The sequence below is a fragment of the Mustela nivalis genome, assembly GCF_964662115.1.
Source record: "Mustela nivalis genome assembly, chromosome: 1".
Classification (NCBI taxonomy): Eukaryota; Metazoa; Chordata; class Mammalia; order Carnivora; family Mustelidae; genus Mustela; species Mustela nivalis.
In genome coordinates this window covers 207,943,302-207,967,906 of record NC_139020.1, presented here as the reverse complement: position 1 = coordinate 207,967,906, position 24,605 = coordinate 207,943,302, and the positions used below count along the sequence as shown (strand labels likewise).

Genomic DNA, 24,605 nt, shown 5'->3' with positions numbered 1-24,605 from the left:
ATCCAATGAGCCTCGGTCCTGGGACTTTATCCGAAGTTACTGGGAGAAAAAGAATTTACCTACATCCCATTGGTCAAGACTTAGTCACATGACTACATTTTGCCACAAGGTAGACTGGAAATGTGTTTTCTACTTTGGGTGACCAGCTAAAAATTAGGTTGTTCTGTTGCCACAGAGGGTGATTGGATTTGGTGGAGTGCGGGGGTAGGGGGTGGAGGGTGGACAGTCTCATTCTCAGAGCAAATCAGGGCCCAGAGACAGCAACAAAATCCCAATGACAATTTTTGCCTCCCTGAATCCAATTGTGATTGAAGCTGGACCCACCAAACTTCTCATTTATACGAGCCATTAGTTTCCTTTTTTGCACATCTGCTTGGACTGGATTTTTGAACACCTGAAGCACAAAGAACCCAAAGCCCCTAGTTGACATTCGGCACAGAGGAGAAGTTCCTCAGTGAACACATTATTGTTAGGATGGTGGTTGTTGACAGTTACGACTGTGTCGCAGTTGACCCTATGGCTCCCTTTGTCTCTGCCTTCTCCGATTCCTCTCCTTCCCCCAGTACAGGGGGACAGTGTACCGCTCCTCTTTCGTCCCCACATCCTGTTGGCTGATGGGTGATGATGGTATTTGACTCCGATCTCAATGGAATTTCATTTCTCCACTCACCCATATGTGTGGCAGAAAAGAAGGATAGTGGCCCCCAAATGCTGGGGAGTCCCAACCCCTGTGTGTGATAGGCAACCTCTGCGTGTGTGATAGTACCCCCCCCCCGCCCCACCCCCTCGCCTCTGGTCATGTCTCACCCAAACCCTTTCAGAAGGCTCTTAGATTTTTTTGTTTTTGGTTTTGGTTTTTTAATTTCTGTCATGATAGAGAACACAAGGCCTAGGCTCAGAACAGACAAGACAGACCTGTTTCATAACTTTGGTCACTATTTTCATCCACTTCTGTCAGTTCTGATGTGTCTCTGCCAGTTACAAGATTTCTCTAGGGAAGGGTCTGCTCCCCATCCCCAGCACCCTACAAGCTTTCTATGTTTATGGGATGAAGCTTCTCACAGCCCATCCGTGAGCTCATGGCTCTGGAATAAGGATCTGGTGCCAAGAGGGTCAGAGAGAGGGTGTCCAAAGGGCTAAAATTGGAGGTGGGGGGTCATGGGGTACAGAACGCAATGGGCTGTACTGGAGAATGGGACTTCTCTAGGAGAGGAACCCTCTCCCCACTTCCATGGTGAGGGAAGCTAATCCCCAACCTGCCCCTGGGGCCTGTGACCTAGAGGGAGAAGGGGGTCCCCTCAGGATGAGGAGGTTGTGGTTGTGGGTCGGGCCCCCTCCTTTCGCCGCAGCACAAAGTCTCCAGGGGCAGCTGGACTCATTGCATAGAAGACATTGGCATTGTCAGGAATCAGGAGCTCTGGCCAGGGCAGACATGATGGTCAAAGGCGGGCACAACCTCATACTTTCCCCACAAAAGACCTAGGTCACCTTCTGCCATTCACCAGTCTGCTCTGCAGAACAACCTTGGGTCCCTTCAGCCAGTGCTTAAGCCAACCTAATTCTCCTCTCATTCAGAACCCGGACAACCTCCCACACAAAGCCTGCACAACCTCATGTCTCTCCCTCCTCGCGCCTGGGCAACCTCCTGCTATTTCCCTCTGGAGTCTAGACAAGCACACTGCAAGGTGGGACAAACTCGGGTCACCCATCCCAAACGACTTCCTGCTCATTCATCCTTCCCCCCAGCCAAGTTCATGCTGCTCTCACCATGAACTTGGACAACTTGACTTCCTACATCCCCCTTGAAAAATCTCTGGCCCTCACTCTTGATAGCCAAAGCCAATAGCCTTCTATGTTCCTTCCTAAAATCCAACCAACCCCATGTCATGTCCTTTAGCGTGTCACTCTCTTGCCTCTCCTTCTTGAGAACTGGGAGACCTTCTACCTGTGTCTGTAATGAACAACATCGTGCTCCCCTACCCTGAATTTCAATACCATGTGGCCCTGCCCCATGGCAAGTTCAGATAACTTCAGGATCCCCTTGCTGAGCTGGAGCAAGCTCATTTCCTCACAGATTCAAGCCTAGACCCTCTTTAGACTCCTACCCCACCAGGTCGAGCCTGAATGACCTCATGATCCTACAAACTGAAGCCAAGACAACCTCCTTTCCTCCCTCTCCCATTTGACCTTGAACAACTTCACTTCCCCACAAATCCTAAGAAGACATCTTTAGTGCTCCTCTCGCTCACACAGCAAAGGCAACTGCAGGACCCTGCAAAATCAAGGCACCAATAACACTTCCTCTTACCCTCACCCTGTTTCATCTTACCCCTACTCTGTGGCAGAGCCACCTCCTGGCCCTGTTAGGCCAGCCTTGATTCTAGTCCGTCTGCTGCCCTTGGAGCTAACCCCCAGCCCAGGCTGCTCACAGTTGCTGCTCATGCTCACCCCTGTCCCCAGGAAGGACTTGGAAGAGCTGGTAGTCCCGAGCCCAGGGCTGAGCCACATTGTGCTTTTCCAGGGCTCGCTGCACCACGCTGGGGGCCTTGTCCTGACTAGTGAGCTGGGAAAAGATGGTGGGCGGTGAGGTGTGACAGCCAAGCCCCTGGGGGGCAGGGCTGCCCAGCATGTTCCCGTCCCCATCCCTCCCTCACCAAGATGCTCCGATAGAGGTTCCCATGGTCATTGTCAATGCTGACGCGGATGACTCGAGCCTCCGATCCTGGTTGCCCCGGTACAGAGATGTGAGAGCTGCTCAGGGGCAAAGCCAAGAGCCGCAGGGCTGGCAGGTCCAGGCTCAAGGGCAGCTGTAGGCAGTGGGAGGAGGGGGGTTGAGTGGGGGGGGAGTTTTATGTCCCCCTACACAAGCAGAACCTGGGGACAGGCAGTGAGGGTGCACTCACAAGCCTACATCCATGCAATCACATATGTGGGTCTGTATGTGATCCATGCATCACATACAGACCTTCGTGCCCTGTGACGAAAACAAATTTACATGTGACCCATACACATGGCACAAAGCTGCGCTTATGCACATGAAATCCCGCGTGCAAGACAGCAGCAAGTACACACACGCTTGTAATTGCTGTGCATCCACAAGTCCGTGAACAGCCCCATTCAGGGTCCCATGGATACTGTCGATATTTAAGCCCATGTGCCCCTTTAGGCATGCCAATTCCTGGGGACACGCATATCCTTGCAGAAATATTATCACACCCTGGAGCGCCCTGTGGGCGAGCTGACTTATCCAGAGCAGAGCATAAGCCAGACCGAGAGACAGTCCCTCAGACAGAGCCTTAAGATGCACATGGTTCTTATGTACATGCCTGGCTGTGACATCCCATGTACACACACAGACACACAAACACACACAGACAGACACACACAGCCCCGCAATGCACACAGGCAGGCCTAATACCTTGGTGTTGGGGCCCTGGGGCCCTGGAGAGGCCGGGGGACTGCCAGGAGGGTCTCTGGTTCTAGGACTAGATGGGGGGGACCCTGGGGACAGACTGCAGGAGACACAGAGTCTGAGGTCAAGTGGCTGCCCTGACCTCTGACCCTGCCATGTCCAGTCCCTTCACTGGGATGCTCACCTAGGGGTGGGGGATGACGGGTCCCCAGGACTCCCAGCAGGGGATGAGCGTCTCTCTCGGGACAGCTTTCTAAAGACAGACACAAGGGACGAGGATGAGCCTGGACTGGCGCCAGGAGCAGCCTCCCATCTCTGCCCACATCACTCCCCAGGTGCACCCCAAGACTCACGCGCTGAGGCGCTTGGTGGGGCTGATTCGCCGCCGGACGTGTGGGGAGCTGGGACAGGAGGCAGCAGGTGGCTCAATGACACGGGAGACCCGATAGCTGAGGAGTCAAGGTGCACGTTGGGGTGGGTTGGGGCCAGGAAGCAGCGAGGAATGAGGTGAAAGCTAGAAGCAGTTGGGAGCTGCATTATCGCTGTGTGTGGGGGGGAGCAGCAGTGGTTGGGCACTGAATCCCGGGGTCAGGATAACAAATAGGGACATATTCTGGCATCAGGGTCTTATTAGGGATGAGACACAATGGCTTGGTTGGCAGGTCATACAGGGATTTTCAGAGTGGGATTGAGGAGTAAGATTTGGTCAAAGATAGAGTTCAAGGTCAAGTAATCATTGGGGGTCAATGATTAGGGTAATGGATTCAACAGAATGAAGAGAAACAAAAGGGATAGTTGAGTTGGATGGTTGGTTATTCCAAACTGGGGAAAATGATCAGGCTCAGAGATTCAGACTGGGGTTACCAGTGGGGTCATAGGTCAGAGAGGGTCAGAAGGTGGGGAAGAGAACAGATGGGAAGGGGGGATGGAATGGCCCCTGTACATTCAAGGCTGAAGTCAGAAAGTCAGACGGGGTCAGAGTTTGAGGTCAGAGGTGAACTGGGGGCCTCCATGGGCTGGAAAAAAATGCAAGGTCATAGGATGGGAGTCAGGCTCAGGAGAGGGTCTGGGGAGTTGGAGAGATACATGGGGTAAGTGGGTCAAGCATGCCGTCCAGAATCAGCCAGGGTGGGGGCTGGGCCAGGCCAGGGATGGCGTCACCTCTGCTCCTCGCTGAGCTGGCACTGGGCACGCAGGGCGGCCAGGACTGGGGCGCGGGGACTCAGGCAGTAGCTCCCACACCGTTTCTGCAGCTGCTGGATGTGGGCCAGGATCTCCCACTCCTGAGGGGGTGGCCTCTCAGAACCAGCCCCTCCCCACCCCCAACCCGTCCCCCTCCCCCACCGGCCATACCCATCCCAGTGTCACTCACCTTCCTCCTCTTCTCAAAGTTGATGAGATCCCCCTGGGGGCAAACTTTGTCTGAACTGGAGCCTCCAGAATCAAGACCCTTGAGGGTCACGGTCAGGGGCTGGGATGTGGAACCCCACTGCACTAAGGGGGCTGGGGTAGGGAACGCGGGCAGGGTCAAGGGTGGGTTACAGGAGGCCCACTGTGCTGAGGGTAGGTGGTGCTAGGGTCAGGAGTCAAGGGTCAGGGGTCAGACCTCCAGCATGTCCGGCAGGGCTGTGTCCAGCATAACCAGGTCCGTGAGAAAGGTGCCAAGGTAGGGGACAGGGCCCGGGGGCAGTTTCTGTGGTCCCCAGAATTTCAGTCACTCTCAGCGCCATCACGTACCACCCCCTTGTGTGAGGATCCTGCTTGGCCCCCATCCCAAACCACCTCACTCACTGGGGGCAGGTTTCCTGGGAGGGTGTCCTCCTCTTGGGGGCCCTCGGTGGCCTCCTCCTGGGGGAGAGGGAAGAACTGAGCAGACCCAGGTTCTCTCCAACCCTGTCCTCAGGGAAGATGCCTCAAGACCCACCACATATGCCTGTTTTGCTTTCAGCCACCACGGGCACAGTGCCTGGCACCCAGCAGCTGCTGAATTCAGAGCTTCCCGTTCCTTGACCTCTTATCCTAATCTGAGGCATCCATTCACTCGCCGGTATTTCCTGAGCAGCTACTCTGTGCCCAGCACTGTTCCGAGTGCTGGGGAGGCAGCAGCGAGCAAGGGACAAAAATCCTGGCCTCCCGAGCTGACTCTTAGCCAGGGGAGGGACAGCAACAACCAAGTTCCTCATGTAGCAGGCACAGGTAAGGGCAATCAAGGAGCAAGCAGGGCGAGACCTGCGGAAGGCGAATGTGAAGAATGTTCTGGGCCGAAGGAACAGGCTTCACATTCCATCTGTTGTGGATTCACCCTAACAACCAGCATTAATTGTGATTCAAATCTCAATCTTGCCTACAGCAAGTCAGACTTGTTGGCAGACAATTCTGTTCTGCTTATCAAAGTCAAGTCCTAGTGTAATTTTGTTTTTTGGTTTTCTGGTTTTTTTACCCTTTACTCTTTGCTGTGTCTCTGGCCTCAAGTGACCTTTTCCGTGTAACTTCTGGTATTTGATGAATGAATAAATAAGGCGCTCACTGAGCGTGAGCGATATTGAGGGCAGCAGAGGCAGTAAAACAAGGGGAAGGTCATTGCTGCGCGGTAGTGAAAGGACATTGAATTTTTGACATTGGCAAGTGGTGCCCAGCCCCTGGTCTCGGTTTTCCCTTTCTGGGCCTGGGATCCTTGGTGGTGGGGGGCGGGGGGGGCGTGTCCACACCCGTCATTACCTGGGAAAGAATCTCTCTACTACTGAGGTGGTTGTTCTCATCGGAGAAAATCTGCGAAAGTTTTCTGAAAGTGGATAACCTTTCCCTGGGGGGTCAGGAGAGGGGTCAGGAGTCAGCGGCGGAGAAGGTCAGAGCTGCGCTGGGGAGGACATTCCGCCTCAGCGGCAAGCCCCCTCCCCCCCTCAACTGCTGACTGCGCCTGGGCTTCCCCCTCCCCCCCACCTCTTTACCTGCTGACGGCGCCCCAGCTGCGCTTGAGCCGGTAGATGGGGTTAGACTGCAGAGCGGACAGTATCGCGCGCAGCGAGGAGAAGTTGCGCAGTTCCCGGCAGCGCTGCGGGTGGGCGGGGAGCCGGTGACACCCCACGCCCGACCCCCAGCTACGATTCGCTTTTGATCCGAGACTTCGGACCCCAGGCCAGACCCCTAGGGACTGCCCAATAAGCTCCAGGGGTCAGCCTCTCCCCTCAGGACTCGCCCCCCTCCCCCACCTGCAGCCCCAGCCCCTCCCCCACCTGCAGCCCCAGCCCCTCCCCCAGCTGCCCCTCCATTCCCTACCTCCCACCTTGGCTTCCTTTGTCCCCACTCCTTACTTCTCCTGGGCCCTAGACGTGCCCAAAGTATCTCTCCTGGACGCAGACCTCTCCTCCCCCGACCTGGGTATCAGCCATCTACCCCCTTCCCTTCCTCCCTGGCCACCCCCCCCCTCCTGGGCCCCCATTTCTTTCTCTTCAGCCTTGAGGCTATTGACCTGCCCGCATCCAGTCTCTCTCGGACCCGCTGCCCCCTTCTCTGGGCATTGGGTCCTCCTCCAACCCAACCCCCCCTCTTCTCCCTAGAACCACCCAGTGTCCCTCAGTAGCCCTGGCCCCCGCCCCCCCCCCCCCCCCCCCCCGCCCTGGGTCCCTGTTAGGTTTTCCCTTAGGGGAACCTCCTAACCCCAACCTTCCCCTCATTCCCAGCCCCTGGTCTTCTGCCTCCCCTCCCCTGTCTCTCACCAGGCCTGGTCCCTACTCCCATGCCCCTCCCCCCATGTCCCCTTTCCTCGGAGGCGCACCTGGGCCACACGGATCCACTTCTCCAGCCGCTGTGCCCTCTGCGGGGCGGCCAGGCCCTGCTCTCCCAGCACGGAGCCCAGCACGCAACCAGTCACCAGGTTGAACTGGGTCACAGTGGCGCGCACCGTGGGGGCGGTGCTCGCGGCCCCTGGACGGTCCCGCTGGGACCACACGGAGCCCAGGCACTCGCAGGAACGCACGCGTGCAAACAGCTCCTGAGTGGAGGTGGGAAGGGTGGGAGGGCGCGTGTGGGTAGGTGTGTAGGTTCTGTGCTCAACCGAATCTGCCCCACAACCGCGGCCCGCCCCGGTGCTCACCACGTCCAACAGCGTGAGCTGTTCGGCCAGTTCATCTACACTAAAGTCTAGGAGCTCAGGGCCTTCCCGCACCGGTCCTGCCTCCGCTTCCGCTTCAGAGCAGTCCTCGGAGGAGTCTGGGCGGGGGGAGTGGACAGCTCCAGGAGGTCCTGAGGGGGAGTATTAGGGTTAAAAACTCTCAGGTTTGAATCCAGGACTGGCTGTGTGATCTTGGACTAGTTCCTCAGTGTCTCTGAGTCTCACTTTCCTAATCTGCAGAAGGGAAACCTCTCTGGGTATTTTTAGGGGTGTCAGAGCAATGGTAATGTTCATTTAGCGCCTATGGTGGTAATCCACCCTAGGTACCTGGTAACTGAGCACACTAACCCAGTGAGGGAGGTACTATTATCCACCTCCCATGGATGGGGAAACTGAGGCAGAAACAGTTTGCCCTAAGGTACACCTACAGGAAATAACAGGGTGGGGATTTGAAGCCAGGTTCTTAAAGGCTAGAGTAGGAAAGAGTGGTGTTTTGGGTTTTGAACCTATACTAAAGTAAGATCTGAGGGCGCCTGGGTGGCTCAGTGGGTTAAAGCCTCTGCCTTAGGCTCAGGTCATGATCCCAGAGTCCTGGGATCAAGCCCTGCCTCGGGCTCTCTGCTCTGCGGGGAGCCTGCTTCCTCCTCTTTCTGCCTGCCTCTCTGCCTACTTGTGATCTCTGTCTGTCTAATAAAATAAATAAATAAATAAAACAAAGTAAGATCTGTCTGTGGTGAGAGGTGGTATATAACTTTGTAGTTAAGGGAAGGCTATAGTATCAGTCCCAAGGTCAAATCCAAATTTGTCCCCCCGGGCTTGCTATGTGAACTAAAGCAAACTCTTTAACCAGCGTGTGCCTTGATTTCTTCATCTGGATTTTTAAAAATCAGAGATCATACGTACTAGACAGCCAAAAAGTACCCAATAAATAGAGATGATTTTTCTGTAGTGGGATTCTCTAGTGGCGTCCCCTAGGAGATATTTTGACATCGAAATCTGCCACAAGGGGGCCGACCTGCACAGTGAATTTGTGTGCTCAGCCTCCAACTGTCCCTCCAAGACATTTGTGTCCTTGGAAAACCTGTTTACAATAATCTGCACCTAGAACAAAGCTATCTTTCTCATAAACACCCATTAGTTTGGCTCCAGGAATGCAAAGACTGCCAGAGTTTGGGTTCTGTTTTGTTTGGAATATATGAGTGTTATTCACCATTCTAGAAAGTGAGGTCACCAGTGTTTATGCTGCTACACCTGTGTGGCCAGTTCTCTCCCCTGCATTAGCTGGTGTTTGTGGCTGTTACACTGACCGTGATGCTGTAAGAGACAAAGGCTCTGGACAACTTCGCCATGTATCCTAGTAAGACATGGCCACAAGTATAGTTTATTATTGTGTAAACTGCTTTGGCTTTCTTTCTCCTTCATATTATAGTTACAGCACTATATTATTATTTTTAAATTGTCTTTGTAAGTCCACTTATCTGTCTTTCATTTCAAATTAGGACAGATGGCGTTGCAAAATACTAGCTTGAAAAAGTTGGCATTGGAAAAAAATTGCACTTAAGCTAATCGAATCTGCAGATCTTATGGCAAATAGGGGGATAGAAGAACATGCTACATGTCACCATGAGACAGCAAACAGGTAAATGGAGAAGGTGAGACACTCCTCAGGACAAATGACCCATTTTTTCCCCCTTATGACATTAAACAAAAGGCAAAGGGAGATTGTCATAGAATAAAACAGATTTAAGAAATGAAAGATCAGGGACGCCTGGGTGGCTCAGTTGGTTAAGCAGCTGCCTTCGGCTCAGGTCATGATCCCAGCATCCTGGGATCGAGTCCCACATCAGGATCCTTGCTCTGCGGGGAGCCTGCTTCTCCCTCTGACTCTGCCTTCCACTCTGTCTGCCTGTGCTCGCTCTCGCTCGCTCTCTCTCTGACAAATAAATAAATAAAATTAAAAAAAAAAAAGAAATGAAAGATCAAGTGCCTACAATAGATGTTTGCATTTCAAAGAAATAACTGTAAAAAAAAAAAAAAAAGACAATTTAGGGCACCTGGGTGGCTCAGTTGTTAAGTGTCTGCCTTGGGCTTGGGTCATGATCCCGGGGTCCTGAGGTCAAGCACCGCATTGGGCTCCCTGCTTGGCAGGGAGCCTGCTTCTCCTTCTCCCTCTGCCTGCTGCTCCCCCTGCTTGTGCTCTCTCTTTTTCGCTGTGTCAAGTAAATAAATAAATAATCTTAAAAAAAAAAAACAACAATTTAGGGACAATGGGGAGATTTGAATATGGACTGGGTTTTTTTTGTTGTTGTTTGTTTGGTTTTGTTTGTTTTGTTTTTGAGAGATGGTAAGATGGAGAAGGGCAGAGAGAGAGATAATCTTTTTTTTTTTTTTTAAGATTTTATTTTCTTGAGAGAGAGAGAGAAAACATAAGAAGGGGGAGGGTCAGAGGGAGAAGCTGACTCCCTGCCAAGCAGGGAGCCCGATGCCGGACTCCATCCCGGGACTTCAGGATCATGACCTGAGCCGAAGGCAGTCACTTAACCAACTGAGCCACCCAGGGCCCGAGAGAGAGAGAGAGAGAGAGAGAGAGAGAGAGAGAGAATGAATCTTAAGCAGGCTCCACACCCAGCGTGTGGAGCCTGACTTGGAACTTGGATCTCATAACCCTGAGATCATGACCTAAGCCAAAATCAAGAGTTGGACATTTAACTAACAGAGCCACCCAGGCCCTCCAGGACTGGGTAACTTTTGATATTAAGCAATTATTGCTGATTTTGTTAGAAATGATTGTACACATGAGGTTATATTAAAAATAAATAAATAATAATTTAAAAAGTCCTTCTCAGTTAAGATGTATAGCGAAGTATTTACATGTGAAGTGACGGAAGTTGGGGATTTGTTTTCAAATCATCCTAAAAATACATTTTTGTGTCAAAAGATAAAGTATTCTTTATACTATTCTCTCTACTTTTCTCTATGTCTGCAGTTTTTCAGAGTAAAAAGTAATCCCAAAATAAAGATGTTAAAATAAAGTATATCCAGGGCACCTGGGTGAATTAGTGGGATAAAGCCTCTGCCTTTGGCTCAGGTCATGATCCCAGGGTCCTGGGGTTGAGCCCCGAATTGGGCTCTCTGCTCAGTGGGGAGCCTGCTTCCCCTTCTCTCTCTGCCTGCCTCTCTGCCTGTGATCTCCGTCTGTCAAATAAATAAAATCTTTAAAAAAATAAAAATTAAAAATAAAGTATATCCCAGAGCAGGACACACAGTCAGTGTGAACACCAAAAATGTGGCTAGTGTGACCAAAGAACTGAAATTTTTATTTTAAATTCAATCTCAATAACAACATGTGGTGAGCAGCCACCCCCACTGGACTGTGTAGCTCTAGTGACTTGGAATCAGCTGGTGAAATCCCATAGGCAGAGGAAGATGACACTTAAAAAACCAAGGGGGAAGACAGAGGGATAAAATATATATAAATAACGGATTTTGTCCAGGGAAAAAGAAGTGGCTGCTACTTTGTAAAGCAGAGATGAATGCAGCCACTTTAATCTGAGGATTAAAGGATGGGGATTAGGGATTTTTTTTTTAAAGATTTTATTTGTTTATTTGACAGAGAGAGACAGAGAGGTCACAAGTAGGCAGAGAGGCAGGCAGAGAGAGAGGGAGAAGCAGGCTCCCCGCCAAGGAGAGAGCCCGATGTGGGGCTCGATCCCAGGACCCTGGGATCATGACCTGGGCCGAAGGCAGAGGCTTAACCCACTGAGCCACCCAGGTGCCCCTGGGGATTAGGGATTTAGATGCTTTTGAGATCGGGATCAGGTCCAACACAGATGGATGAAAGATGATACCTTATAAGCAGGATGCAATTATTCAATCAACAAATCTTTTTTTTTTAAGATTTTATTTATTAGTTTGACAGAGATCACAAGTAGGCAGAGAGGCAGGCAGAGAGAGAGAGGCGAGGAAGCAGGCTCCCACTGAGCCACCCAGGCACCCCTCAATCAACAAATCTTGATTGTTTCTGCCCCTGGGGACAGAGTCAGGGAAAAGGCCAGTGAAGGCTATGCATAAAAATAAGGCAGGCAGGGCGCCTGGGTGGCTCAGGGGGTTAAAGCCTCTGCCTTCGGCTCAGGTCATGATCCCAGGGTCCTGGGGTCGAGCCCTGCATCGGGCTCTCTGCTTGGGGGGAGCCTACTTCCTCCTCTCTCTCTGCCTGCCTCTCTGCCTACTTGTGATCTCTGTCTGTCAAATAAATAAATAAATAAGAATTTTTAAAAAAAGGGGCACCTAGGTGGCTCAGTGGGTTAAGCCGCTGCCTTCGGCTCGGGTCATGATCTCAGGGTCCTGGGATCGAGTCCCGCATCGGGCTCTCTGCTCAGCAGGGAGCCTGCTTCCCTCTCTTTCTCTCTCTGCCTGCCTCTCTGTCTACTGTGATCTCTCTCTGTCAAATAAATAAATAAATAAAATCTTAAAAAAAAAGAATTAAAAAAAATAAGGCAGGCAAGGCAGAGTGAAAGGCTATATTTGCTTGGAGATCAGAGAAAGGGACAAGTTGAGCAAAGACCTGAATGAAGTATGTAGATATTTTTCCCTCTCCCCAAAAGCTCTCTGTGACAGAGGTTGGCAAACTCTATGAAGGACCATATAGGACGCCTGGGTGGTTCAGTTGTTAAGTGTCTGCCTTTGGCTCAGGTCATGATACCTTACTCTACAAGAAAGTATCAGTATGGGTTCTTATGTCTTTTCACCTTAAGTGGTAGATTCTAATAAGTAAGAATCAGTGATAACAACAATGATGAAAATAACACTATTGCCAAGCCCTCAATGTTTATTTATTTACTGGTTTACTGTTGCCTTCCCTAGGAACTAGGAACCCCTGTCCATTTATATGCCAAGAGCCAGTAGCTAACTATTTGTTGAATAAATAAAGAGGTCAATGAGGGAAATACTATTATCTCCCCCATTTTACAGATATGGAAACAGAGGCTCAGAGAGAGAAGGGATTTATCCAAGGTCACACAGTCAGCAACTGGCAGAACTGGGATTTGAACCCAGGTCTCTTGGCTCCTGAGGTAAGCAGCAATGGAATAAATTGTAGTGAAAAACAAAGGGCACCGTGACACAATGGCAGAGTATTTTTGTAGTTAGGATGGAGGTGTAGGGGGAAGTGTTAGACAAACGCTGATATGTCCCACAAAGGGTCAATACTCCCATTACACAGGTGGGGAAACTGAGGCTCAGACATGATTAAGAATTTTTCCCAAGACTTGTCACTCTGTGAGGGCAGAAGGCCACTGGGGGACAGATGATGCAGGGAAAGGCTTGCTCCGGGACCCTATACCCCTCACCTGTCCATGCCTCAGGCTTCTCCTCCTCTTCCTGCTTTGGCTCAGCCTCCTCCAGGAAAGCTCCCAGCAGCTTCTCTGCCTCCTGGGCCTCGGGCCCTGCTGGGGCCGCCCAGCCCAGAAAGGTGCGGACACTGCCGAGGTCCGAGTGGGCAGGGGGGTCCCGGAAATCCTGAGGGTGATCCCGCAGCCAGGAGCCCAGCACGGACACCACAGCCCTGGCCAGAGTGGGGGGGCCTCAGAGAGGAGCCCGGAACTCTGGATCTTGGGAGCTCCTAGCCTCAGACATGACCTTGGACCTCTAGGACCCCCCACCCTCACCTATGGGAGACCAACCTTAAATTCTTGTTGACACGCAGACCTCCTCCCTCTGTCTTCTTGATCTCTGTCCTGGGAAAAGCAACTCTCCCATCAGGTGCAGAGGGAGGCTGGGGGGGCTTAGGGGTAGGGAATGCCGGATCGAGTACCCTGGTGAGAGTCTGGGGGTGGGAACACGGAGGTTTCCCCTTGGTACTGACCCTGGAGGCAGGGGCGGTGGCGGTGGTGGCAGGAGAAGGCCCAGCACGCGGGCGGTGGACGTAAAGGCTCTGTGGGTGGCCAAGAAGGCAGGCACGAAGCCCGGGTCCTGCTCGCGGTCCCCAGACACCAATTCCTGCACCAGCCTCTCCAGCCTCGCCGCCCTCAGCGCCCGCACCTTGCTCGTACGGTAATGCAGGAAGGCATCCGCAGCGGGGTTGGAGGCCTGCGGGACAGGGGGGCGGCAAAGAGACACAAGGAGTGGCCCCCAGAGCACCCCTTTTTCCAATCACACCCATCGCTAAGTACAGCTCTTGCATCTGACCTTGACCATTTCTCTGAACCCCGCCTCTTGGATTCACGATTCTGCTCCATATTCAAAGGACCCTCGAAATCCGCGCAGGACACGGCTCTCCCCCCAGCCCCGCCCCGTGCCCTCACTCGCTGCGCGCTCCCATGCGGTTCCCAGCTCTCCAGCCGCGCTTCGCTAGTCGCTCCCGGGCCGGGATGCCAGCCCTCCACCCGAGCCCGCTCTCACCCGGCTGCTTCTAAAGACCACCCCCCACTCCAGCTCCGCCCCACCCTAAACCTGGCCCACTTAGGCCCTACGGTCGGGTTTAGTCCCAGGTTCCACACTCATCAACCCCATTCACCTGGCCGCCCGCAGGCGCTTTTCCACCCTTACCAGGGCGCTTGTAAGCCCCGCCTTTCCCACCGGCCTCAGCTCCGCCTCGCGGCTGTGCCCTCGGGCCGCTTTACCTCCAGGCCCCTCCACACCGCCCCGCGCTCCACCCTCCAACCCCTGCCTCACCTGGCTGGCCCCGGGCGCTGCCCTCGGGCTCAAGCGCTGACTGAGCTGCCGACGCAGGGAGACGCTGTACACGGCTCCGTCCTCGGCCTCCTCGCCCCAGTCTTGCACCGGCGCCTGCACGCGGAGTCGGGCTCAGGGCGCCGCGGGGGGACGGGCCGCGGGACCTCGGTCCCCGCTCTTCCGCGCGGACTCAAGCCGGGCCTTCTAGCACCATTCCCCCTTCCCCGTCAGACTCAGCGAGGCTTGGGGCGGGGTCCCGGGGCCGCAGGCAGCCTCCTCCCCTGTCCTGCATGGAGTGGGATCTGGGGACGTCCCAGGGTCCAGCCTCACGGAGTCTGTCTCTGTCCCCACCCGTAGATGAGCTCAGAGACGCCCACCTCCCAACCTTAAGAGGTACCAGCCACTGCGCTGGGGCAGGGGCCGGGAGGCCCAAGGTTGGGACTCCTGGGCGGGTACGAAGGGTCCGATTTGCGGGGAGATAAGGTCCAAAAAGCAGGGACCTGGCGTTCCTGGACCTCAGGGTCGCCAGGGATGTGGGGTCCGAGACCTCTGGTCCCCTTACCAGGGCGAGCTCTTTGCCTGCTGTCCGATCCATGACCTGTGGCCGTCCGACTCCACCGCGCGGCTGAGTGAGGCGGAAAGGCCGATGGGCGTCGGGCAGTGGCTGGGCATTGGGGCCCGCGGGGCAGGGCGGGGCGACCCGGCGGTGCAGGGGCGGGGCTGGACCCGTGGCTCTCGGTTGCCCCCAGCTGGACCCCAGCGCCCAGCCCAGACCCAAGGAGGTGAGGTCCCAGCTCTCCCTACAGGTGTGTATCAATATGTGCCCAGGAGAAAGGACCCCTCTCTCTCCCAGGGAAGGAGAGCGGTGTCTCCAGATGTGGGTGAGCTAGGGTGTGTAGCTAAGTAAGTGGGGGAGCCAGTCTGCTCCCCTGGGGAGAAGAGTACCCTGTCAAATGCGGAGGGCTGTTTCACTCCAGGTGTGGGAGTAGCTCTTACTATCCTGGAAGTGGGGGTGTTCAATCTGTGTCCCCAGCTGATGGGGAGTCCGTACTCCCCAGGTCAGAGAAGGTGGAGTCTGGGTCCTGGATTTTAAGGGCAGCAGTCTTTGCAGCGGCGCAGGGTCAAGGAGAGGCAAATACCCAGGGGGTTGATTGGTGACCTTTATTGAGCGACTCTGAGGCCAGCACAGGCTCGCCTTGTAGATTTACTGTGGGAACATCCGGTGGCCCGGCCCCCTTCTCTACTCCCGGGCGCCACCGGCCCGTTCTGCTCCCTTGCCTCGGCTGCATTTAGCCCTTGAAGGGGCCCATGCGCCCGAGGCTGGACCCAGAGGGGTTGGGAGCTCCGCAGGGGCCCGGAAGCGCCAGGTGGACGCAAGGGTGAGTCTAGGTCTTCTTCGAGCGATTGCGTTTCTTGCTGCGGGATTCAATTAGTTTCTGGGAACGAATCTTAAGCTCCGCGCGGCTCACCACGTCGTTGTCCTCCTCCTCACTTTCCTCTTCGTCTGCGCAGGGCAGTGAGGGGATCCGGGTTCCCATTCTTGGCTCAGATTTCCCTTCCCCGTCTTTACCACCCCTTCCCAACTCGGCCCCGCCCCCCAACTTGGCCCCCCGCCAGGCCTCGCACCGCTTTCCCTGGGTCGGCTTGGGCCCCCAGCCCCGCCTCTTTTCCCTGACCGTACTGACCGAAGAACTTGTCCTTGAGACTGGCAAGGGGCAGGGTGATGCGGGTGTTGTACAAGGGCAGCTTTCCCTCTAGGGTGGAGTAGAACTGGGGGAGGAACGGAGCGGGAGGCGAGAGTGGGTGCGGTAGAGGCGGCAGGGGCGTTCTGTATCCCCTCCTCACCCCATTCTAAGATATACCCTGAGTCCACACGACCCCTCTGCCCACTCTTCTTCGAGTTTTTCTCGATCCCAGCCGACTGACTCGTTCTTCGAGCTCCCTGGCTACCCAACCCCGCCCCTTTGACCGCCCCTTGATTCCCCCCATCCCCGCGCACGTGCACACACTCCCCAGCCCTGCCCACTGGCCTCGCGGGCCCTCTGGAAGTTCTCCTGTCTCCTCAAACCTCACAGATTGTCCGTAAAGGTCATTTCCCACCCACAGGCTCCCCGGTTTTCTGCCCCTGCATCCTCAGCCCCGCTCTGGCTGTACTCGGACCTCTTGATCGGTGAGGTGGCGCAGCATCTCGGGCACGTCATGGCTCTCGAGCTGTGCCTGCAGCTTCAGAAGCTTTTCTTCCACGACGCCCAGCAGGTCTGGCAGATAGTTACCTGCCTGGGGATCCAGCTCCTTTCCCGCGAAAGGGCCCTCCACCTGCGGCGGGCGCGGAGCCGATTCAGCCCAGAGGGGGCGGGCCTCGGGGGCGTGTTCCGCCAGGGGCGGAGCTTTACCCTCCTCGAGCTAGGCTTTCGAAAGCGAGGGACGACCAACAGGGGTGGGGCTAGCGCCTGTGGGGCGGGGCCTCTGAACTCCGGAGACCAACGACAATAGGTGAACGAAGAGTTTGTGTGGAGGAAAAGGGTAATAACTCACCAGAAGTCATTTCGGGGATGACTTTTGGGGGGAAAAATGGGCCTCTGCTGCAGGCAGTGTGGGGCGCCCCCCGTCGCAGGCTGCCCAAGTGTTGTAGTGGGGGTCTCTGAGGTATGGCGTGGGGAGGCAAAATGGGACCTTCCCGTGAAGATGCAACAGGGTCTCTGAAGTCCTGAGCCTCTTGAGAAGTAAGGGGGTCTCCCCGCAGGAACCGCAGGAACCGCAGGTGGGGACTCTGAGGAGTGGGGCTGGGTGTCCCCTCTCGGTGGGCTTCTGACATCCTGGACGGGGCCCAGGGTCGGTCCCCTTTGAGTAGGGGCAGGAACCCACCGTCTTGGGCTGCAGAAGGTTCTGCACTGAGCTACCTAGGCGAGGGGTGGCGGGCTGGGGGAGGTGGGAGAGTGCGCAGGCCTACCAATGTGATGTGGTTCATCTTGCCCGCCAGGTGTTCGAGGCCCTCCTTGATCGTCTGTACCGCCCACAGGGCGCGCTCCAGCTCATCCTGTGCCTCAGTGCGCCGCTGCTCTTCCGCCTTGAGGCGCTCCTGCAACTCAGCCTGCAGCTTCTGCTGACTACAGACAGTTGGGAGGTCACCCCTGGAGAGTGCCTCCGAGCCGGGAGGGCCCCCCAGCCTCTCCCTTGGGCACCCAGGCCTCACCTCACAATTGTGGTCTCCCCGGAGTACTTGAGGTCTTCCAGCTCTCGCTGCAACCTCTGCTTCTCTTGCTTCAGCCTCACCAACGACTGTTCGTTCTCGCTCTTGAGCGTCTCCAAATGTGTGAAGGTGTCACCCTGTGCCAGGAACCGCCTCACCACCGCCTGTGGGCCACCCGGCCCCTTGTCAGGTCAGAGGGAGGCCTCAGGCCTGACTACAACCCCTCTTCCTTTCCTCTGGGCACGCAGGACAGATGGCCTAAGCTGGTGGCTTCTGCACAGCGATGTTTAAGGACTCCGTGATTCAGACTCAGTGCTGCCTCAAGGATGTGCAGCCCCCCCAACACATAATTTTTGCCAGGCCCTTGTCTATGTAAGGAATTTGAATCAGCCCAGATCGGTGTGTGGTGAAGGATAGCAATGAGCATCGTTGCTTTCCAAAATCAACCCGCCATCCACACTGTGACTGCGAATCTTGCCCAATCCATGGAGGAAATAAGGCCAATCTCGGGAGCTAGCTGCCCACCAGGCCAATTTCTGGGAAGGTGCCAGGCCACACTGCCCCACATGACCCCATACCCGAGTCCGCAGAACTCCTCGGGGGGTTAGTTACCCTATGGGAGAAGTAGCAGTGGGAGAGTGCGCAAAGGGGAGAAACTGGACTGGGGCCCAGTGGGATCAGCATCCGCCCGTGGAAAACATAAGGGTCTTAGCAAATGGCAAGGAAAACGCTGCAAACCGCAGGGCCCAGGGTCTGAGAGTGGCACCGGGCAGTCTACTGAGCCCCAGACCCTGCCTGTTACAGGGACTGGAGACACAGGAGAGACCAAACTCGCAGTTCTCACAGAGCTGACATGCCCAAGAAGTTAGCACCCGCATAAGAGCAAGCAGGAAAGGGACTGATGGCCAGGGTAGACAGCTAGTCTGGGTTTTGCTGGGAGGAGCAGCAGCAAAACGGGTCAAAGGCTGGAGGAGGGAGGAGTGTCTTTGAGGCTGCAGAAACAGGAGGCTGCGCTTGTTGGCCTCATGGGCCTGGGCTCAGTCTGAACAGAACTAGAGGGCGGAGGGTTGCGGGCAGCGGGCAGCACTCACGTGGGTTTCGGCCACGCCGGTGGCGTCCTTGACCTTGCCAAAAAGCATCTCTGTCTGGTACATGCTCCAGCGCTGCCTCAGCTCCTCCTCTTTGGCGCGCAGGCTGTCCTGGGTCGAATCCTCGGACTGCAGCAGCACGTGTTCACGCTGGGTCTGCTCACAGGGGGGAGTCAGCTTTCAGGGAAGGATTTGGGGTAGAGGCCAGAGAGGGGGAGCCGGGAGAGGGCGGGGCCCAACTGGGGAGACAGGGTAAAGGCTCGGGGTCAGGTCAGGGAACCCAGCCTGGGGTCAGGAGTGCAGTAAAGGGCTGGTCAGCGATGAGCAGCCTCAGAGGCAGGGCGAAGAGGCGGGTCAAGGGAGCGGGGGCGGGACCTCGAGTAAGGGGCGGGCTAGAGGCGGGGCCAGATTTAGGAGTGGGGCGCGGTGTAATCAGGTGGGGATGGATGGGAAGGATCGGTGAATGAGGGGCGATGTGGAAGCTCCTCCAAACAAGGCAATCGGATGGAGGGAGGGCGGGGTCAGGGAAGTGGGAGGAGCCCTAGGTATCCAGTGGAGATGAGGGCGGAGTCCGGAGAAATGTTAAGAGCGGGGAAGGTCTAGGGTATGGATCGACTTAGGGGTGTGGCGGTACCCGCGAAGTCAGGTCTAGGCTGGGGCTGCACCCCGGGACCTGTGGACACGCCCACCTTGCGCTCCATGCGTTCGTTCTGCAGCTTCCTGTCCTCCGCGCGCTTCTTGCACTCGGTTATGTAGCGTTCCCGCTTCTTGCGCTCCCGGAACACGGTCTCCTCCAGATACTGCAGCTGGTTCTGGAGGCAGGGCCGGGGGACAGCAGGACCAGCTGGTACCTACCGAGGCTTAGGGCTGGGGGACACAGCTGGGCCAGGGTGCAGGGTCTTGGGAGGTAGGCGGGAGGAGCTCGGGGACAGCTGGGGTTCAGATTCTGGGGCCAAAAGACCAAGGCGTCTGGGTGGGAACCCCAGGGCCTGCCAGGCTGGCACCTTGGCGATGTCCCGGGCGTTGATCGCCTCCTGGTTCACCACTTGCAGCTCCTCTAGCTCGCGTTTTGCCCTCACCACCTCCGCCTCCATGAAGTCCAGCCGGTTTTCCAAGTGAAGGCTCTCCTCCTGCGGGTGGGGGACAGGCCTGTGACCGCTGTCCCTCTGCAGGCTGGCCCTCCGACTTGCCTCCACCCCATCCCCCAAGTCGCCCTGGTCCTTACTTGGAGATAGGCCTTGAGCTGCAGGTACACATTGGTAATGTGTTCGGCTTCTTCCGCCTTCATCCGGGCCTTCTCCAAGCGGTTCTCCAGGTTCCGCATGGTCTAGATGGGAAGCAAGGCTGGGCCGAGTTCCCCTCCCCTCTGCAGTTCTCCTCAGGATCCCCACCCCTCCTCAACGGGCCTCACCTTGGCCACCTCTGTGTTGCTATTTTGCGCTTCGGCCATCTCCAGCTGGCGGAGGCTGTGCCGCAGCTGGAGCTCCTCCAGCCACTTCTGCCGCACACCCAGCTGGTGCCGCAGCGCGTTCAGCTGCTTCACCTTCTCGCTCAGCCGGTGGTCCAGGTGCTCCAGGGCCTGCTGGAGAGAGGCGAGCCCAAGCGGCAGCCTGAACCTTCCCACCTAAGCCTTCCTCCCCTTCTCCTCCAGATCTTGTTTCTCCTCTCCCCGGGCTCAGCGGCATCAGACCCAGCGGCCCCCCTGCTCCTGCAGATCGTCTCCCCACCCCCCCAATTTGCCACCCTGGCTGCCCTTCTCCCTTACTGGGCCCAAGGAGAGACAGCCTCTGAGGCTTCTCAACTCTGTTCACACCCACCCCCTCCATGGACCTAACCAGGCTCAGGGTCTGAAAACTCACCATAGCTGAGAACATCCACATTTAAGCGCCCCTTCCCCACACCGGGAACTGCAGGCTCATATACCTATATCTACACTGCCATCCAGACACCTCAAAACCATTGTGTCCAAAATCGAGTACATGATCTTTCCCCAAGTCCTTCCTGGACTCTTCTTCTCCATGTCAGCGCGTGGCAGCTTCATCCTTCCAGGCACGCATGTCCCCCAAACCCGATGTCCTCACCTTCACTTCTTCCATCCCACCTACAGCCAGCTCGTTAGCAATGCTTTGTTCTATTTCCAAGGTTTTCCCAGAGCTACCCCGTTCTTCCTGTTTCCACCATTTTTGTCGAAGTGCAGCCAACACCATCTTCTCCTGGAGGACCTCCGCACAGCTTCCCTCTGCTTCCTCACACTCTACGTCATAAAATCTAAACTCTTGAGCCTGCTGGAAGGTTCAGCCCCTGCTGACCTTCTTTTTCTTTTTTTTTTTTTTAAAGATTTTATTTATTTATTTGACAGAGAGAGATCACAGTAGACAGAGAGGCAGGCAGAGAGAGAGAAAGGGAAGCAGGCTCCCTGCTGAGCAGAGAGCCGGATGTGGGACTCGATCCCAGGACCCTGAGATCATGACCTGAGCCGAAGGCAGCGGCTCAACCCACTGAGCCACCCAGGCGCCCTGACCTTCTTTTTCTTAATTAAAGATTTTATTTATTACTTTGAGGAGAGAAAGAGCCTGAGCAGGAGGGGCGGAGGGACAAGCGGACTCCAGGTCTTGATATGGAGCTCAGCTCCAGGACACTGAGAGCACGACCTGAGCTATATATAGTCAGAGGCTTAACACACTGAGCCATCCAGTCATCACTGACCTCATCTCCTACAGAGCCCTGCTCAAGCACTCCCATCCAGCCACACTGGCCAGGCCTGTGTCTCCAATGCTCTACTCCCTTGCTTCTATTTCAGGGACTTTGCACTTGCTGTTCCCTCTTGCCTGGATTGCTGTTCCCCAAATCATTTCCTGCCTGTCTCATTCTCAGCTCAGATATCAATGTCCTAGAGAGAGGTGGCTTTCCTGACCTCCCCAACCCAATCTAAAGTGCAAACCCCTTGGGGCACCTGGCTGGCTCAGCTGGTTGCCCACCTTTGGCTCAGGTCATGATCTTGGGGTCCTGGGATTTAGCCCTGTGTTGGGTTCCGCGCTCAGTGGAGTGTCTGCTTCCCCTCTCCCTTTGCCTGTCCCACCCCCCCTGCTCATGCTTGTGCTAAGTTAATCTTAAAAAAAAAAAAAGGTGCAAACCTCTGACCCTATCTATTTCTGTTTATTTCTGGTCACTCCTGGAAATTACTTTATTTCTGCATTTGTTCTTGGTGTTTTTATTTTGTTCTTGTTTTGTTTTCCTCCACTCTCTTTTCCCCGCTAGGATATGAAGGTTTGGGAAGTGGAGGTTGGTCTGGTGTTTTGTTTTTTTACTGCATAGTCCCCAATACCGAATATCATGCCTATACGTGGTCGGTGTGTGATAAAGATTAATTGAGTGAATAAATTAGCAGTGGAGAAAGGATTGGAGAAGGTGAGATGAGTCAGAGAGTCCAGTGGGGGAGGGGACACAAGTTGGAAACGAAAGGAGAAGGGAGAGGGTCAGTGGAGTTGGGATGGCGCAAACCTGTCCTGTCCTGTTCTTCAAATACGGCTTCTCTGACTTGCACTCCCGAATCACCGCCTGGACCAATTTCTCATCTCCCTGCAAGGAAAGGAGCCCAGTCACTACTCATGAAGACCACGCCAACCTGAGGCAGCGCCCTGCCCCACTGGGGACACTGCCCTGACTCTTCAAGACCCTTCGACCATTTCAGCATCCTCACCTGCAGCAGGTCCGCCAGCTGAACTTGCAGGACCCTGGTCTCCTCCTGGAGCTGGTTGATGGTCTCCTGATTCTTCTTGATGTTCCACTGGGTGCTCTCATAAAAGGCCTTCCGGTCACCCTCTGAGGTCATACGAGGTATACAAGACAAGTGTGTCAGAGGGGGTCGGGGGCTTCCCAGAGGAAAGCTGTTTTTGTTATCGTTGACTTAATATCGCAACGATACTTCAGTGGGAACACTTGTCATATACTCGATGCTGGACAAAGAACCTTCCAGCTGTCAAATACCATATGTCAACAGGTACATATCCATATCATACCCCATTACAGATGACAAGGCTCAGGTTTATTAGATTGTTCAAGATCACAAGATGTCTGATTCCCGAGCCTGTACTTTCAACTACTGTGCAAGATTACCTACTAATAATAATAGTTACCATAATGGTTCACATCAGAATTTTCCAACCTTGGCACAACTGATATTTGAGGTGGATAATTATTTGTTTTGAGCTGTCCCATGAATTGTCAGATGTGGAGCAGAGTCCCTGGCCTCTGGCCACTGGATGACCAGCACCCCTAACAATGTGACCGCCAAAAATGTGTCCAGGCATTGCCAAGTGCCCACTGCGGAGCAAAATAGCCCTCTTCCATTGAGAAACATCGGTTTACACTTTATAGTGTTTTACTATGTGCCAGTCACTGTTCTCGGCACTTTGTACATTTCAACCCCTTATGGGGTTGTATTCTTACTATCCCCATTTTTTAAAAAAAGAGTTTATTTATTTGACAGACAGAGATCACAAGTAGGCAAAGAGACAGGCAGAGAGAGAGGGAGGTGGAAGCAGGCTCCCTGCTAAGCAGAGCCCAATGTGGGCCTCCATCCCAGGACCCTGGGATCATGACCTGAGCTGAAGGCAGAGGCTTTAACCCACTGAGCCACCCAGGCTCCCCTTACTATCCCCATTTTAGGAATAGAGAAATTGACAGCACTTAGGCTACTCATCCTCCCCTAAGATCAGTCTTTGCAGAGCAGAGCCAAGATTTGAACCCAGGAAATCTGGCTTTAGAATCTGTGTTCTTTACCCCCCCCCCAATTCCCCCCCCCCCCCCCCCCGGGCCAATGCGTGGTAGAAGAGTTGAAATTACACGAAAGTATGAAACACAGTCTAGTTGGTTCTGAGCGTAGGAAAGATTCCATAAGAGAGATGAGGAAAACCATGAACAAGTATGAGTTTTTGCCTCCCGTTTTTGCCACCCGGATGAAGACCGGTGGAAGGCCCTTGTCACACAGTGCCTGGTCGCAGGGCTGGGCGGGCACTGTTGACTCCTGATTCTTTGTGCCCTTTCGAGCTGTCTTACCTAACAGTTGTATCTTCCTTTGTAACTCTGCCACCTGCGTGTGCACAGCAGACTTGCCCCGAAGGACTTGGAGGGGTCCCGCCTTGGAATGGAGTGGAAGCCAGGCCTGGGGCACACCCTTTACTTGGGAGTGACTGTGCTGGGCCTTAGTCTGACTGCCCTGGACCTTGCGGGAGGTCGAAACCTGGTCCTGAGAAGGCGGGATGTTGGTGGAGGCCGCCCAGCACAGGGGAGACGTCATGACTGGGTTGGGGCCTAGGGTCCCTGGGGATTAGGGTGGCAAATAGCAATTGCCCCGGTCCTGGATCCGTCAGCACGGGTTCCCCGGGCTCTGGGAGAATGCACTTTCCCACCGCTTGGCGGGGCCTCTCAGCATTTCCCGGTTGCTGGGTAACTTCTGCCCCGCCCCCTCCTTCCAGCGCTCCCATGGAAACCGTCCGCGTTCCACACCACCGCTTTCATTGGCTAACGCTGTGCAGAGGGGCGGCCCAGTTGCGGGCTGGCCAAGCCTCTCGGCTGGATATTAGAAGGGGAGTACTATGGAGTCACCTGCTCATCTTTTTTTTTTTCTTTTTTTTTTTTTTTTGCGTTTTATTTTTGAGTAATCGCTACACCCAAGGTGGGGCTGGAACCTGCAACCCTGAGATCAAGAGTCATACGGTCTATGTCGGAACCAGCCAGGCAACCCCTACTTTAAAAAAGAATTTTTTTTTTTATTTTTGAGTAATCTCTACACCTAATATGGGGCTGGAACCCACATCCTCAAGATCAACAGTCCCGCTCCCGGACTGAGCCAGCCAGGCACCCCCTACTTTTTTTTTTTTAAAGCATCCCCCCACTCCCGCAACACCACTCCGCTGGGTTTCCAGGGCATTTTTCAGGAACCTTCTTTTCCGGCTGCAGAACCTGCCACTCCCAAGATGGAGGAACGGAACGCCGCCATTAAGCGCGAACCATCAGAACGATCCTCTCTAGGGCTTCACAGTCCTATCCAAGATGGCCGTCTGGGTTCCAGCCCACCCCTCCCCCATTTGCCACTCTCAACATGGCACCCTTGGGTCGCCGCTCCGCACG

The 24,605-nt window shown here is 54.9% G+C and overlaps 2 protein-coding genes across 11 annotated transcripts; both read right to left on the bottom strand.

Moving 5' to 3' along the window:
• Nucleotides 1–833: 833 nt before the first annotated feature.
• Nucleotides 834–14,947, bottom strand: RGL3 (ral guanine nucleotide dissociation stimulator like 3). Of its 10 annotated transcripts, none has more exons than XM_082730649.1 (19): nt 14,758–14,945; nt 14,196–14,309; nt 13,387–13,610; nt 13,205–13,258; nt 12,872–13,086; nt 7,506–7,654; nt 7,188–7,403; nt 6,361–6,464; nt 6,131–6,215; nt 5,204–5,260; nt 5,019–5,105; nt 4,785–4,817; nt 4,574–4,668; nt 3,766–3,861; nt 3,597–3,665; nt 3,419–3,512; nt 2,655–2,807; nt 2,449–2,563; nt 834–1,417 (listed from the first exon to the last, which is right to left on the bottom strand). In XM_082730649.1, the coding sequence occupies exons 1-19, from the start codon at nt 14,788–14,790 to the stop codon at nt 1,299–1,301; spliced, it is 2,112 nt and encodes a 703-aa protein (XP_082586775.1). In that variant the 5' UTR covers nt 14,791–14,945; the 3' UTR covers nt 834–1,298. The 10 variants fall into 10 exon arrangements, with proteins under 10 accessions (XP_082586775.1, XP_082586773.1, XP_082586778.1 ...); XM_082730647.1 differs by having other exon boundaries at nt 4,574–4,695; nt 14,758–14,944; XM_082730652.1 differs by having other exon boundaries at nt 4,574–4,695; nt 12,872–13,002; nt 14,758–14,944.
• A 394-nt stretch (nt 14,948–15,341) lies between these two features.
• ODAD3 (outer dynein arm docking complex subunit 3) lies at nt 15,342–24,514 on the bottom strand. The gene is made up of 13 exons (XM_082730799.1): nt 23,532–24,514; nt 22,174–22,295; nt 21,975–22,052; nt 19,885–20,055; nt 19,699–19,800; nt 19,478–19,603; nt 19,163–19,285; nt 18,477–18,629; nt 17,389–17,549; nt 17,146–17,302; nt 16,356–16,511; nt 15,881–15,965; nt 15,342–15,699 (listed from the first exon to the last, which is right to left on the bottom strand). Exons 1-13 carry the CDS (start codon nt 23,770–23,772, stop codon nt 15,581–15,583), a joined length of 1,794 nt encoding a protein of 597 aa, XP_082586925.1. The 5' UTR covers nt 23,773–24,514; the 3' UTR covers nt 15,342–15,580.
• Between the last annotated feature and the right edge of the window lie 91 nt (nt 24,515–24,605).

Coding starts and splice junctions, on each gene's coding strand:
- RGL3 (XM_082730647.1), bottom strand. CDS start 14,790: ATGGATCGGACAGCAGGCAAAGAGCTCGCCCTG. Junction 14,310..14,757: donor CAGGCAAAGAGCTCGCCCTG/GTAAGGGGACCA, acceptor CTCCGCGTGCAG/GCGCCGGTGCAAGACTGGGG. Junction 7,655..12,871: donor GAAGCCTGAGGCATGGACAG/GTGAGGGGTATA, acceptor ACTCCCCCTCAG/GACCTCCTGGAGCTGTCCAC.
- ODAD3 (XM_082730799.1), bottom strand. CDS start 23,772: ATGACGTCTCCCCTGTGCTGGGCGGCCTCCACCAACATCCCGCCTTCT. Junction 20,056..21,974: donor TGAAGAACAGGACAGGACAG/GTTTGCGCCATC, acceptor GCCTCTCTCCAG/CAGGCCCTGGAGCACCTGGA. Junction 17,550..18,476: donor CCGGCGTGGCCGAAACCCAC/GTGAGTGCTGCC, acceptor GGTGGCCCACAG/GCGGTGGTGAGGCGGTTCCT.